This window comes from Chiloscyllium plagiosum, chromosome 7 (genome assembly GCF_004010195.1).
Source record: "Chiloscyllium plagiosum isolate BGI_BamShark_2017 chromosome 7, ASM401019v2, whole genome shotgun sequence".
NCBI classification, from domain to species: Eukaryota; Metazoa; Chordata; class Chondrichthyes; order Orectolobiformes; family Hemiscylliidae; genus Chiloscyllium; species Chiloscyllium plagiosum.
In genome coordinates, this window is record NC_057716.1 from 75677342 (window position 1) to 75692161 (window position 14820).

The following is a 14820-nucleotide window of genomic DNA, read 5'->3' on the forward strand; positions in this document are numbered from 1 at the left end:
TGGAGGACTAACAGGAATACAGAGTACTGAGCTCATGGTAAGATTCTTAGTAGTGTGGACGAGTAGAGAGATCTTGGTGTCCAAGTACATAGATCCCTGAAAGTTGCCACCCAGGTTGATAGGGTTGTTAAGAAGGCTGATGGTGTGTTAGCTTTTATTGTTAGAGAGATTGCATTTGAAGCCATGAGGTCATGTTGCAACTGTACAAAACTCTGGTTCGGCCGCACTTGGGAGTATTGCATATTCTCTGGTCGCTGCATTATAGGAAGGATGTGGAAGCTTTGGAAAGGGTGTAGAGGAGATTTACCAGAATGTTGCCTGGTAGGGAGAGGAGGTCTTTACTCAGAGATCAGTAAGGGTGTGGAATGCCCTGCCTGCAACAGTAGTAGACTCACCAACTTTGAGGGCATTTCAATGGTCATTGGATAAACATATGGATGATAATAGAATAGTGTAGGTTAGAAGGGTTTTAGATTGTTTTTGCAGGTTGGCACAGCATCAAGAGCCAAAGAGGCTGTACTGCATTGTAATGTTCTATGTACCAGTATGCTGTAGCCTTTACAATGTCCATTGAGCTTTGACGCCAAATCTACAAACAGTCATTTCCTCTATGACTTAGGCTTAGTAGCAGCAGGATGTACTATTTATAAATGCACTCCAAAAATGCACTAATGCTTTTTCGGCAGCAAACCCATGACCATTACCACCTAAAAGGACAAGGGCATCAGATACATGGGAACACTACCACTTGCCAGTACCCCTTCAAGACACTCACCATCTAGAATTGGAAATATATCAATATTCATTCAGTTTCTCTGGGTCAAAATGCTGGATTTCAATAGCTAATAACATTTTGGGTATACCTACATAAAATGGACTGCAGCAGTTCAAGAACCACCTCTTCACCACCTTCTCAAGGCCACCTCAGGATAGGCATACATTCTGGCCTAGATAGAAATGCCCATACCTCATGAATAAACAATGAAAAGGGTACCATCAGATTCTTCAAAGCATGAATAAAGCATATTGTCATGAATATCTGAAGAATAACAATAAAGGATTCTAATTTTCCCTATTTGCTACAAGAAATTCCAAAATTAATTTATTGGGTTTTGTCAATGAAATAAGAGGACAACTGAAATTGATTCAGGAAAATTTCTTCAAGCAGAATGGCAAATCCTCAAAAAGGGTAAAAAAAAAACTGTAAATGCCAGAAATCTGAAACAAACAAAAAGAATGCTAGAAAAACTCAGAGGAAAGATAACCAGAGAAAATATTTTAAATCCAGTGTGACTCTTCCGCAGAATTGAAATTAGAAGATAGGAAATTTTGAGTTATGTTGTAGAAATGGTGGGAAATTGGGAGATATTTCTTGCTCATGGTTGAAACAGAAGGTAGTAGAGTTAGGATATGGAATAGGAATATGGTGGACAAAAGAATTGCCAGACGTGGCCTTAGCTGTGACTGATATGCAGGAGTATCAAAGCAGTTAAAAGTTATGTTCAAAGGGATGGCTTGAATATAGTTTGGAGAGTTGACATTCAGGGAAATTTATGGTGTACAAGAGTTCAGTGAATTTAGTGGAAAGAGTGTACAATTTGTTTTCATGAAGGCAAAGGCAGGAGGCCAAGATTGAGGAAGTTAATCGACCAGAGCATATTTGGGAGTTAATATTTGAAATATTTAAATGTTGTTTGGTTAAAGTCCAGTCAAATCCAGGCAATGTCCATCTCCTGTTTCTGCACAGATCGCCAATCCACAGTCAACTTTCTGTAACTATCAAATTCAAAGATGGAGTCATCTATGAAACCCCTCAGCTTAGACTTTAATCAATATTATAAGTCATTTAAACTCTTCTTGGAACGCTCCACTGAACATGAGTGCATGCAAAAGTTCATTGACGAGAACCTTCCAGATGTAATAGCCAGGTAAACCATGTTTAACTTTCTCTTAAAAACTGAACAATCAAAAAAAAATTGAGCTATTATTCAAAACTGATATGTACATTTATTTTTCTTTAATTTACGCATTGGTTGTAATAGTAACATTCTTGTTTGAGTTCATAGATTTCGTATATCAAATTATAAATTCAGGTTACAATGCCTTTTTTACAGACATTTCTTCTGCACCTTGTCTGTAGCTGTAACACTATATTCTGTATTCTGATGTATTATGTTGTGTACATGTGAGGTATGATTTGTCTGGATAGCATGTAAAACAATAATTTTTCACAATATCTTGGTACATGTGACAATAAGAAATCAAATCAAGATAAAAAACTCAACATGAAGAGCTCATGCATTTCTTCTCCAAAATGCAGTCCACACCAAATTCTGGGAAAAAAAGCTGTTGTACTGAGCCAAAAACATCTGATGGTTCCACGCTACAAGGTTGCTTCTCCCTAAATCAGGTAGCAGAAAAAGAAACCTTGGCATTATCATTGTCAGTAAGAATGTGGACCTTCAAGGGTTGCAGCTGCAGGTAGTGAAGAGGGAAGTATTCAATTATTAGGTTCACTTCACCCTTTCTAAGATCATTAATATTTAGATCTTTTAACATATATGTTGCATGAGAAATCCCTACTAAGTTAAACGATTGCATCAGTGTGCTATTAGCTAATATTTTATGCATACCTAATACTTCACTCCTGTTAAAACTTGTGAAAGAAGAACAATTGAGGAGAACATTAGTATAAATTTTACATCAACAAAATGTCTGCCTTGTATTTAATTAATACAATTACACATGTACACTGCATCAAATTATGATTATTTTTAATTCATTGAGCAAAATGAAAATTCCAAACTCCATTAAAATAGTCATTTCTGTGGCTGTGAGCATGACATCACCTCAATTATCCGAATATCAGTTATCTGAAGATCTCAAAGTCCCAATAGGAACATTACATCAAAGAGGTGTTTCAACACTGATCGCGCCTTTTGTTTACAATGATTAAAAACGAACTTGGTTTACTGAAATGCTGCTGAGAACAGTCCTGGACATCGATGGGAGCCCATGCAATGTCTCCAAATGACTGACGGCCCACTCACTCTCTCTCAGTCTCTCCCACACTTTCCCTGGATTTCTACACAGGGTTTTACCCGAAACTCTGCTTCCCCAGATAATCTCTCCAACATTGTCCTGTACAGGACAAAGGTGGAACTTGACAAAATGTTGCAGTAAAAACGTGTGTGTGTGTGTGTGTGGTATTTAGAGACTCATCACCCAAAGACAGCAGCAGTCTTACTGTTGGTGTCCAGTCTGTCTGCCCCAGAGGTGGACACGGAGGGGGAGGGTCGGAATTGGGGGCTGGTGCCAGCTAAAGGATGTCTCTGAATGGCTGCAGCAAATTCTTGAAGGGGAGAGTGAGCAGAGTTTGGTGTACACATTGGGGAAAACGACAAAAGTGGAGGAAGAGATTAGATTACATTACATTACATTACAGTGTGGAAACAGGCCCTAAGGCCCAACAAGTCCACACCGACCCGCAACCCACCAATACCCCTACATTTACTCCTTACCTAACACTATGGGCAATTTAGCATGGCCAATTCACCTGACCTGCACATCTTTGTGACTGTGGGAGGAAACCGGAGCACCCAGAGGAAACCCACGCAGACACGGGGAGAACGTGCAAATTCCACACAGTTGAGTTTCTACAGAGAGAATATAGGAAATTAGACAGGGTTGCATCTGAACTCGAGAGGGACAATATCCTGGTGGGGAAATTTGCTTGTGCTACTTGGGAGGCTTTAAACTAGGAGGAGGAGAGGACTTTCCAAAGCAGTGGTGACAACAGAGAGAAGGCTGATGCTGGTACAGTGGTTAAAGGGAGCAAATTAGATAGACAAGCCAAACAAGAGCATGATAGAAACCAAAGTAAGACTGATGAATTAAACTGCATTTATTTCAATGCGAGAAGCCCGGCAGGTAAGGCAGGGCATTGATAGGAGCTTGAGACTGAGATATCATGGCTAATACAGAAACATGGCTGAGAGAGAGACAGAAAATGTTTGAAAAAGACACATTCCCAACCAACACAAAGGTGCTTGAAAGCTTTAGCGTATGTTTTGAAGTATTTGGTCTTTTTTGATTTGAAATGAAGAAAATTTAATGTGATACTAAAACCATGGCCTATTCAAGTCTTCTGTAAATTTAACATCTCTTAAGTGTATTGGCTCAAGTATAATGCCCCCATCCCCCTACACTCATCTAAATTGCTACCATTTAAGGCATAATTGTTCTGTTATTATTTTTTCATAGATCTCATGCAATCAACGCCTGTAAAGACCAAATTATTTGTTGCTCAAGCTTCAGTGCTTTTCCTCAGTAAAAGTCTGAAGAAAACAGGAGCAGAAAGTGAAAAAGCATCACAGAGGCCAATGTCCTGTCAACAAATCACCCGTTATTTACACATGAAAAGTCCTTGACTTTAATATTGCCTCATTCAGAGTCAGGTACCAGAGTCTCAGTATCCTTGACACTCACTCTTATTCTATGCTGGCCAAAGCTTCCAGATTGGACCAGACTAACTGCCCCAGTCAGGGAATTCATATTCCAATGAGCAAACCTTATTACAATTAACACAGAAATACTAATGTGGAAAAATGCCTGTTGAGGAAAATGTGAGAAATTGATTGTCTCATCAGACAATTGATATCCAGCTATCATTTTGTTTTAACCTTTTGTAAGGTTTAAATCAATTAATTGAAAGTCTGTAATTACATAATTTTAAAATAAAAGTAAATATAAAATCTTTAAGTTCCTATGACTCTCTGACATGTACCACTTTCTGTCTTCAACTTTGGTATTTCATTCTTTGACATTTATCGGCTTTTTCTCCTCTTAACCAAACTGACAGAACGTTGTGTACAACTTGAGTTACATTTCTTGTGTAACTATTTGTTTGCATGTCATTGAACTCATGATTAGGATCACTGTTGAGTTGACAGTGGATTTTTGCAGCTATTATGATGCAGTTGGTCAGAACCTGCTGGCTTTCAAAGTTTGATCCTTGAACATCCTACTTTGACATGCCCTAAAAACAGTAGAGTAAGTGGCATGAGAAACACTCAAGGTTTTTGACTTTTGCACAGAACACAACATTGTGTGTGGAACTGGGTGCAAGAATGTCCTGCTTTTGTAGGCTATATAGCGTGATGTTTCTTTTTCTAATATTGTTTTTTATTTGGTAGTACAGAACTACTCAAGTTGTCTTTTATTGATAGCCATCTAAGTTATTGCCTGGGATGACCAAAAAAGTGACATCTAATGGGAGTCAGTTTGGTAAATTGGCTGGCATAGTACAGAATAATGTCAACATCAAAGATCTAATTCCTGTTCCTACTGTGGTAAATTAAGGAGACTACTTCCTTAACTTCCCTACAATTGATCTGCAATGGTGCCCATTGAGCTAGTAACAAACCCTCACTCTTTCTTCAATTGTGGGTTTATTGGGATCATTGCTTAAATGTGCTGACTGTTTGCAATCCCAATGGTTCTCTTAATCTTTGCTGAGCAGAGCTATAGGTCCGCAATGCTGACCAATTTATACTCAACCTTGATTTTGATAATGTTTGAGAGCTCAATATTGTCCAAAACACAGTATAAACTGTTGCTTTTATTTAGACAATTGCATTTTGTGAGAGGGCAAGTCATTCCTTGGTTTTAGCATCTTGTCAAAACACAGTACCTACAGACTGCAGCATTCATATAACAACTACTACTCAAATTTATATAATGCACTTAAACCTAGCAGAGCATTCAGAGGTTTTCTCTATCAAGCAGAATTTGACCTCAAAGTACAACTTCTAAAAGCTTTAGTATATAGAGCATTAATTGTACACCAACTAACACCATCAGGATGCTGCTTAAATAGTTTTGTGTTGCCTAGTATTGCTGAAAGTAAAGATATTTGGCTGTGTCAATACTGGGATTTTGATCAGGACCACCTGGAAAAATATTACCAAAACATCATTGAATTTGATGACTGCTCTGATGTTGTGGCTGAAGGAAGAGGAACAAGATAAAGACTAGAAACTGGCAGCACAAGAGCAAAGACAAAAGGAGGGATGTTCACTCAAGAATTACTTTATTGTTGTACCCAGGAGAAGAGACTAGAATAGTTCCACTCTCCATCCACCTCTCGATTGACGGCAATGTGTTATTGTTTAACATAACACCAATTCAGTGAGTGTTTAACTGTTTAAGTCTTGTGATTGTAAAAGGCACACAGACAGATTTTCTTTTATGTTTCAAAAGAAAAATAAGTAGTATTTATTGTATCCAGTCATGTGTATAGGTCTGAAAGTTTCTGAAGTGATTAACACATGATTGACTGCAGTAAGCACCACTCACTGTGATAATGTTGCATGGTCTTGGGCAGAGTAAATTACAAGTTAGTAGGTGACAGATCTGAGTCTAGTGTGCTCCTAACAATCGCTTTTGCTCAGTGGATGAGATCCATGTCATCTATAAATACTTGCAACAATGCAATAAACCTCCTATTGTTTCCCCAGCACAATTAGAATTGAATGGAATATCCTTTATTGTCACGTGTACTCCAATACAGTGAAAAGTTTTTACAATGGCTGCCTCTAACAGCACTATCTTAAGTACACGTACATAAGTACAAATTTTGGATACAAAAGAGCAATAAAAGGAAAATAGTAGCATTACTTAGTGTCTAGAAATAAATTAGAAGTAAGATAGTTATACCATGGTTAAAGGATTGATATTACAGTCCAGTAAAGAATTTCAAATCGATATTACATTGCAGCAGCTCAGTGAGTATGTGGTCTGACCACCCATGCCAGGCTCCAGTTCAAAAGCAGTCCCACTCTGCTCCAAGCCTCCAGTCTGCTCTGCCAGACACTTAGCTGCACCAAGGTAAGACGCGCTGCTGCAGGACTCAATTTTCCTCTCATGGATCACTTGATTTACATTAAAGACACTGTGTGCTTTTTGACTGGTCAGATTAGGCAGAGCTTGCACAATGCCTAGAGAGAAAAAAGGGAGCTGTGGGATCTTGGAGTTATTAATACATCTTTCTGATCGGACTGATTGACTCTTGGAAAGCAGTTTCTTTAAACACAAAGGGTAACTTGGTTATCACATGAACATTGCCAGTTACCACATATGGTCACAACATCTGTCCATTGTTTAATTTAGATTACACAGCACGTGCAGTCCCCTTTTCTGTCAGGATCCATTCTCCAAACCATTGAGTCTAATGACTTGGTCTACACCCACCTGAATGACAGATTATGTCTGGAAGACAGTGAAGGGTTCAGGATATTGATTATTTGTACATTATTAAGTTGACTATCTATGGATGGAATGAAGGGACCATCACTCCCAAGGGTTCCCTCTTCACATCGGGCACCCCTCTCATTCCCACGGTCTGCCTGCCCCAGTGAACTCCCTCCCATCCTGGCCCTTCCCTTTCCCATTGTGTTTCCTTGTGTTTTTTGGTAAACTAACAGATTACATAGCATAGATTTAGTTCACTTGAAAAGTTCATTCAAATTTATTGAACAGCACTGACTAGAACTTCGAGTTTACAGATAACTACGCATGCATCCTCCACTTAGCCTGCTTCTGCTGCACTGCACATGCCAGTTGGCATGTCATCCTGCTCCTTGGCTCATGAGTTTATCCAACTCCTGAAGCAACAGTCTACACTTGGTCCTCCACCTGGGCTCTACCTCCTTCCCAGCAATGAGAATCCTTCTACCTTAGTTTTCTATAGGCTCCAGGACGTACAGTCAGTGGATTTTTTATAATTAGTCCCAACTCTGGTTCCTGCTGCCACTATGCTGAGGTGGCACCTCTACCCACCTGAGGGTGGCTGTTCTGTCTCCAGCCAATCAACACTCCTCAGAGCAGTAAATAGTTCCAGGGTTCATATGATTTAATTGGGGGAGTGGGGGGTGCGGGGGTGGAATAGAGAGGGTTTATGGATTACCAACTGTTACCTCAGATGATAGGGTAGCAAACATTGTCTTCTGAAAGATCTTGCTCAATCATTTCTAATCAATTCTAGAGGTGACTCAGCAGCCAGCCTTTGGTCAAGCATTGAAACTCATGATTCTGCATTTAACTGCAAGGAGGTTTACCTTCATTACTACTGCAAATCTAGGCCTTTATATTCTTTATTGAAGTCATTCTTTTTTTCATAATGGCTGATTTGCAGATAAAATTAAAATGAAATGTATTTTGCAAATAAAATGAAATTAAATTCCAAACTTCTGCATGTAAAGTTTTAGATAGTTCTAAATTAGTGATGTTACAAATGCCTTTGAGTTGCTTCATGACATTTCATATTAAAACCTTTCTTCTCTTACAGCATTGGGAAAAAAGGAGGCTCCAGTCTTAATGTCCTGGGAGTGGGAAGTGGTTCAGGTATGTCTTACAATTTGCCATTATTCTGCTTCTCATGATTAGATTAGATTACATAGATGACATTACAGTGTGGAAACAGGCCCTTCGGCCCAACATGTCCACACCGACCCGCCAAAGCGCAACCCACCCATACCCCTACATTTACCCCTTACCTAACACTATGGGCATTTTAGCATGGCCAATTCACCTGACCTGCACATCTTTGGACTGTGGGAAGAAACTGGAGCACCCGGAGGAAACCCACGCAGACACAGGGAGAATGTGCAAACTCCACACAGTCAGTCGCCTGAGGCGGGAATTGAACCCGGGTCTCAGGCGCTGTGAGGCAGCAGTGCTAACCACTGTGCCACTGTGCCACCGTGCCGTGAAGCATTGTATTCATGATACATACATTTTATATTCCTACAGGATATTTAATCAAATACAAATTTACCACTGAAACTTAAGAAAATGGTTTAAGTGTGGAGTACTAATGGATGTTCTATATTATGCAGTTAATAAGAAAATATTACACACTTGGATTTCTCTTGTATCATATTGTTGCCATATTGGAAAAAAAAGTATTGCTCCCCAGTAATTTCAAGCTGATGTCTAATTTTGGTCATGCTAATTACAACTTCCATGATCATCAAAAGCTTGTAAATAAAACTGTGACTTAATATAAAATAGTAAACATTACCCACAACATGCTGAATAAAGATTGCACAGAGGTGACAAGCAAGGTGAACTCAATTTTGAATTCTAAACAGAAATTGCTGTAAATACACAATAAATGAAATAGTCCTATCAGCTTCATACTTCTACAAAACCTCTTTCTGCACAATTTGGTACAAAACCTGATTCTATGGGCAAAGGTTCATCCGAAATTCTCATTCATAGTGGGATAGATTTAGGGGTCTCCAGTTGGTTGTGTCCTGTTTCAGTTGCCACATATCATTCACTCCTACTGAATAGATGTAACCACTAAACAAAGTGTCACAATATCCACCATATAAAATGTACATACATTTCCTATATCAATAATAGTCTTTTATCTCTCACAGGCCCTTTAAATGAGATGGAAGGGCTTTTGTGGTAAAGAGTCGAGAGTGTGATGCTGGAAAAGCACAGCAGGTCAGGCAGCATCCGAGGAGCAGGCAAAAGCCCTTCACTAGCCCAGAATGAATTTGCCCGAAATGTCGATTCTCCTGTTCCTCGGATGCTGCCTGACCTGCTGTGCTTTTCCAGCACCACACTTTTGACTCTAATCTCCAGAATCTGCAGTCCTCACTTTTGTCTTGTGGTAAAGTCCTTACTTCTGGAACAGCAGGCCTGGGTTCAAGTCCCATCTGTTGCAGAGGTGTGTATGAAATATAACTCAAGGGTGATGGAAGAGCTGCAGTTGAAGGAGGTAATAAACCTTCAGCTCTGAAACTGCACTGTCTTGGAACTTATGTGCAGCATAAGATACACAATCCTCATGAGACCATAAGGCATAGGAGCAGAAATTAGGCCATTCAGTTCATCGGGTCTGCTCCACCATTCAGTTATGGCTGATAAGTTTCTCAACCCCATTCTGCCACTTTCTCCCTGTAAACCTTGATCACCTTAACAATCAAGAACCTTTTGATCTCCGCCTTATATATACTCAATGACCTGACCTCCACAGCCTTCTGTGGCAGTGAATTCCACAGGTTCACCACTTTCTGGCCAAAAACCTTTCTCCTTATCTCTGTTCAAAAGGGTCTTTCCTTTACTCTAAGGCTGTGCCCTTGGGTCCTAGTCTCTCCAAACAATGAGAACATCCACTCTGTCCAGACCATTCAGTATTCTGTAAGTTTCAATTAGATCCCCCTCAGCCTCCTGAACTCCATTGAGTATAGACCCAGAGCCCTCAAACATTCCTCATATGTTAAGCAGTTCATTCCTGGGACTATTTTTGTGAATCTCCTCTGAATACACTCCAGGACCAGTACATCCTTCCTGAGATAGCGGGTCCAAAGCTCCTCCAGTAGAGATCTCTTGTTTATCTTTTGAGATGAAGATGCTCATGTTTGTCATCTGAAGGTGTTTAGTGGCTACAAGGCTGACTGCTGAGGCCGATCTGGAAGGTAGTTCCTGTGAAGTTACAGCAGCAGAATAACAGCAGCTGGGTTAAGTTTAACCTTCACTTTCTCATTGACCACCCATCAACATTAGGCTTCTAGGTCAAGCAATCACCTCAGGAATTCTGAGCTGGATTTTATGAGTCCTTGGTGGAAAATCAGGAGACGGGAGGCTTCGTGGACTGGTGACGCAAAGCGTCATGAGGGAGCTCCATGTTTTTCCAGCAATATGAGGTGTTTTCAGTGGCAGTAAACCCCTTCCTGTGGATGTCTGCCAGGAGGCCAATTACACCAAATAAGTGTCCATTTTTGATGATGCCAGTACTTCCTCACATGTGGAGCCTACCAAATTAACTCTGGCAACTTTCCAGTCTGCTTAATAGACAGCCTGGTCCTTTATGTCCACTCCAGGGCACAGAGAAACTTAAAGCAGCAATAACTACCCCAGTAGACTATTTTGCTGCTGCTGAATACTGCATCTCTGATTGCTGAGACCTAACTATTGTCCTGGCCCCAAAGCCATACATAAAAAATGTTTACCTCGGTTTGAAGGTTCCTTTTATTTCTGCAGCTTTAGCAAAGGCCACCTTGGCCAGTGCAACCGATGACCCTCTGGTTGTCCTGGTATGTCTGGGAGGCTGGCCATTCTCTTCAATTGAAAGTCCATTCTGGTGGCAGCTTATTAATTAGCCATAGCTGCTAAAATGTCACCAACGTTCCTGCCCCTGGTCTGTTACACCTTGCACCAGATATGTGATATACCTTTTAGTGACATGCTCATGATATTATAACTATATTGTGGTGTGTGACTTAATAGTTACAAAGCTCTCAGTTTCCATCTTGCTGAGCTCTATCCTCTTGCAGCATGATATGCTGTGATAGGGGTACTGCAATACATTCGAATTGCTTAGCTTGAGCTGAGGCACACCAATGCTTGAGACTATAATATACATATGTAGATATTAGATGCTAAAATAAAAGTTAATTGAATGCTGCAGTACAATGTGACCTGTATCTCATTCTTATGCTAGAGGAGCTAACTCATGTATCACCATGTGACCATGGCAGATTATTAGCATATCAAGTCACATCAGCTACCACCCCATACCAATACTCATCAATGTGACATGGAGCCCAGCCTTTAGTTCACGCAATGACGCTACCTACTTGGTGAAGCAAATTTATGCGTTTGTACCTCTAGCTACAGAAACATCTGTTTATCTTGTGTCTGCCTGGAATATGGTAGAATGACACTCTCTTCTGCTGTTGAGGATTTCCTGGTACCTGATCTACAATTGACACATTTAAGGAAACATATGAGAGAATGACAAAGTCCTCATACTTACCACGAAGTTTGTGGTCTACAGAACAGTATTTTTTTCTGTACGTTTCAGTGACATCACAGTGCACAGCAGATAAATCCTTAACCATAAATCCTTAGAGAAATGTCAGCAGTGATGTTTCCTCAAAACCTGGCACATCTAACAGCAAGGTGATTTCTCCAGTGCTGGGATCCTCTCTTAGGCCAATATCAAAGCACTATTTACTATCAATAAGTTTGCGAAAGATGGGCCATATCATTTGCATTCCTGAAACAAGATTTCCAAAATAAGCTCACCACATGTACAAATCTAGCACGTAAGCATTTATAATGAGGGAAGAGAAGATAATACAAGGATGCTCTCAAAGGCTCATTAAAAGATTCAGTACCCCCACTGACTTTTGAGAACCTCTTGCCTGAAACAGCCCAGACTGGTGAGGAAATATCTGCAAAGGTATATGGTGTGAATATCATTTGCCATTTATCAGTCCAAACCTGGATGTTGTTCAGGTCTTACTAATGGACACAGACTGCTTTCGTGACTGAGGAGTAGTGAATAGTGATGAACATTGTCCAATCATCAGCAAAACATTCCCCTACTTGATGTGGAGAAACATCATTGATGAAATAACTGAAGAAGACTGGGCCTAGGACAATTCTGAATCTTCCCTTTAGGGGATACCCCAGTGATCAACTGTTAACAACTACAGTCATCTCCCTTTGTCCAGGGTAAGTCTCCAACTTTCTGGCTGCACGAAAGAGATAGTTCACATCTACTCAGCAGTTTCTATGTTCAAGAACATCACTGCAAGTTAGTGAAGGACCAAATTATTCAATAAGCAGAAGGATTTGGTTCCACAATCTTACCAGTCATTGGATAAAGATGTTGACTCTGAATTCCGTATTGGATTTCTTAGGAACTGCCTTATATTGATGATTTATATTTATAAGGGAGGCATTCTCTCTGCATCCGTTATATCAAAATCTTTCATATTCTTAAAGACCATCTTTAGTTCATTCCTCATCCTGTTTTCAAAAGAAAAACAAAACAATACCCACCATGGGGTGGCACGGTGGCTCAGTGGTTAGCACTGCTGCCTCACAGCACCAGAGTCTCAGGTTTGATTCCAGCCTTGGGTGACTGTCTGTGTGGAGTTAGCATGTTCTCCCTGTGTCTGTGTGGGTTTCCTCCCACAGTCCAAAGATATGTGGGTCAGGTGAATTGGCTATGTTCAATTGCCCAGAGTGTTAGGCACATTAGTCAGAGGGAAATGGGTCTGAGTGGATTACTCTTTGGAGGGTTGGCTTGGGTTGAAGGGCCTATTTCCATACTGTAGGGAATCTCATCTTTTTTTAATGTATACGAATATATTTTCACATTTCATCCTTATAAATCCTTTCTGCACTTTCTCCTGGGTGTTGGGACCGTTATAATAATTTGGTGATTAGAATTGCCCAAAGTACCTCATCCATGACATAAACAAATTTTGATATAAGCTTTGCATAATTTCCCTACTTTTCAATTATATTCCTCAAAATACAAGTCTACTGTTTGGTTTTTCTTTTTTTTTAATGGACTTGATAAACTGTAGTGCAAATTTTAATGATTTATGTATTATTACTGCAAAATCCTTTTGTTCCTCTTCCTCATGAAGATGTCAAACTTCCATAGACTAAAATATCTCACTACCATCATGTGCTAACTCACATTTATCAGTGTTGAATTTTGTTTGCCTATGCTGCATGTTTATTATTTGTCACATGCTACTTAGTGCATTCCTTATTGGTGTTGATTATTTTCTTCAGTTTGGTGTCAGCTGTGTTTTGGTTCTTATGAAACAGCAGTTTCCACACTCTGCCACTTTGAATAATTGTCCTCTACTTGCTTGTTTCATTTTCTGCTTTTAAGGCAATCCACGTATCCCCAACTCCACATTCTCTGCCCTTAATAATCAGTCTTCTATGGGGCATTTTATCAATTACCTTTTGAAAATTTAAATAAATTACATCAACTGCATTACTATTGTCTACCCTCTCATGCAATTCTCAAAACAATTAAAAGTTGTGCAGATAGAGACCAATTACTTTAAATCTTGAATTTCCAATGATAATTGAAAATATTCAATGACATATTTCCACATTTCAAGATTTTCACTGAAACAAAATAACTAAAGGAAACATTGTCTAAGCACTACTTAGTAGGCAACTGATAATCTAAAGTATAGAATTGATATCTCCTTTTTTTAGTTTTTAGCATGACCATAAATCACACATTGTAGTTGTACTTCACTATGTGCTATGTGCAGAATCATAGGTTCTACAAGAACCGATGTAACATCATTGCCAGCTTCGACTGAGTTTGCTGATCTCTGGTCTGCTAAGCCATGACATTAAATGACTCTCAAAGACACTTCTCCTAATTTTTGGAGGAATCACAAACTGAAGACCAGCATTAACACCCACTCAGTTGATTATATCCTCGCTTGGCAATGGCAGAACAAATCTTTTGGATTTTTTCCATTTCCACAGAATTCACCACTTCGACCAGAGACTATGTGTCCTCTCATATTTTTAGAGTCAGAGTCATAGAGTTATAGAGTCATAGAGTCATAGCGATGTACAGCATTGAAACAGACCCTTTAGTCCAACCCGTCCATGCCGACCAGATATCCCAACCCAATCTAGTCCCACCTGCCAGCACCTGGTCCATATCCCTCCAAGCACTTCCTATTCATATACCCATCCAAATGCCTCTTAAATATTGTAATTGTACCAGCCTCCACCACATCCTCCGGCAGCTCATTCCATACACATACTACCCTCTGCATGAAAAAGTTGCCACTTAGGTCTCTTTTATATCTTTCCCCTCTCACCCTAAACCTATGTCCTCTAGTTCTGGACTCCCCGACCCCAGGGAAAAGACTTTGTCTATTTATCCTATCCATGCCCCTCATAATTTTGTAAACCTCTATAAGGTCACCCCTCAGCCTCCGATGCTCCAGGGAAAACAGC

The 14820-nt window shown here is 39.9% G+C and overlaps 1 protein-coding gene across 3 annotated transcripts in view; it reads left to right on the forward strand.

The window, feature by feature from the left end:
• The first annotated feature begins 1706 nt into the window (after positions 1-1706).
• LOC122551716 (histamine N-methyltransferase-like) overlaps positions 1707-14820 on the forward strand; it is a 32544-nt gene continuing 19430 nt past the window's right edge. Inside the window, exons 1-3 of one of the 3 annotated variants that reach the window (XM_043694071.1) lie at positions 1791-1928; positions 6779-6888; positions 8348-8403. In XM_043694071.1, coding sequence (XP_043550006.1) covers positions 6809-6888; positions 8348-8403 — 136 coding nt within the window. In that variant the 5' untranslated portion in view covers positions 1791-1928; positions 6779-6808. Of the gene's footprint in view, positions 1929-5264; positions 5287-6778; positions 6889-8347; positions 8404-14820 lie in introns of those variants that run through there. The other 2 variants (XM_043694072.1, XM_043694070.1) reach the window with 2 other exon arrangements.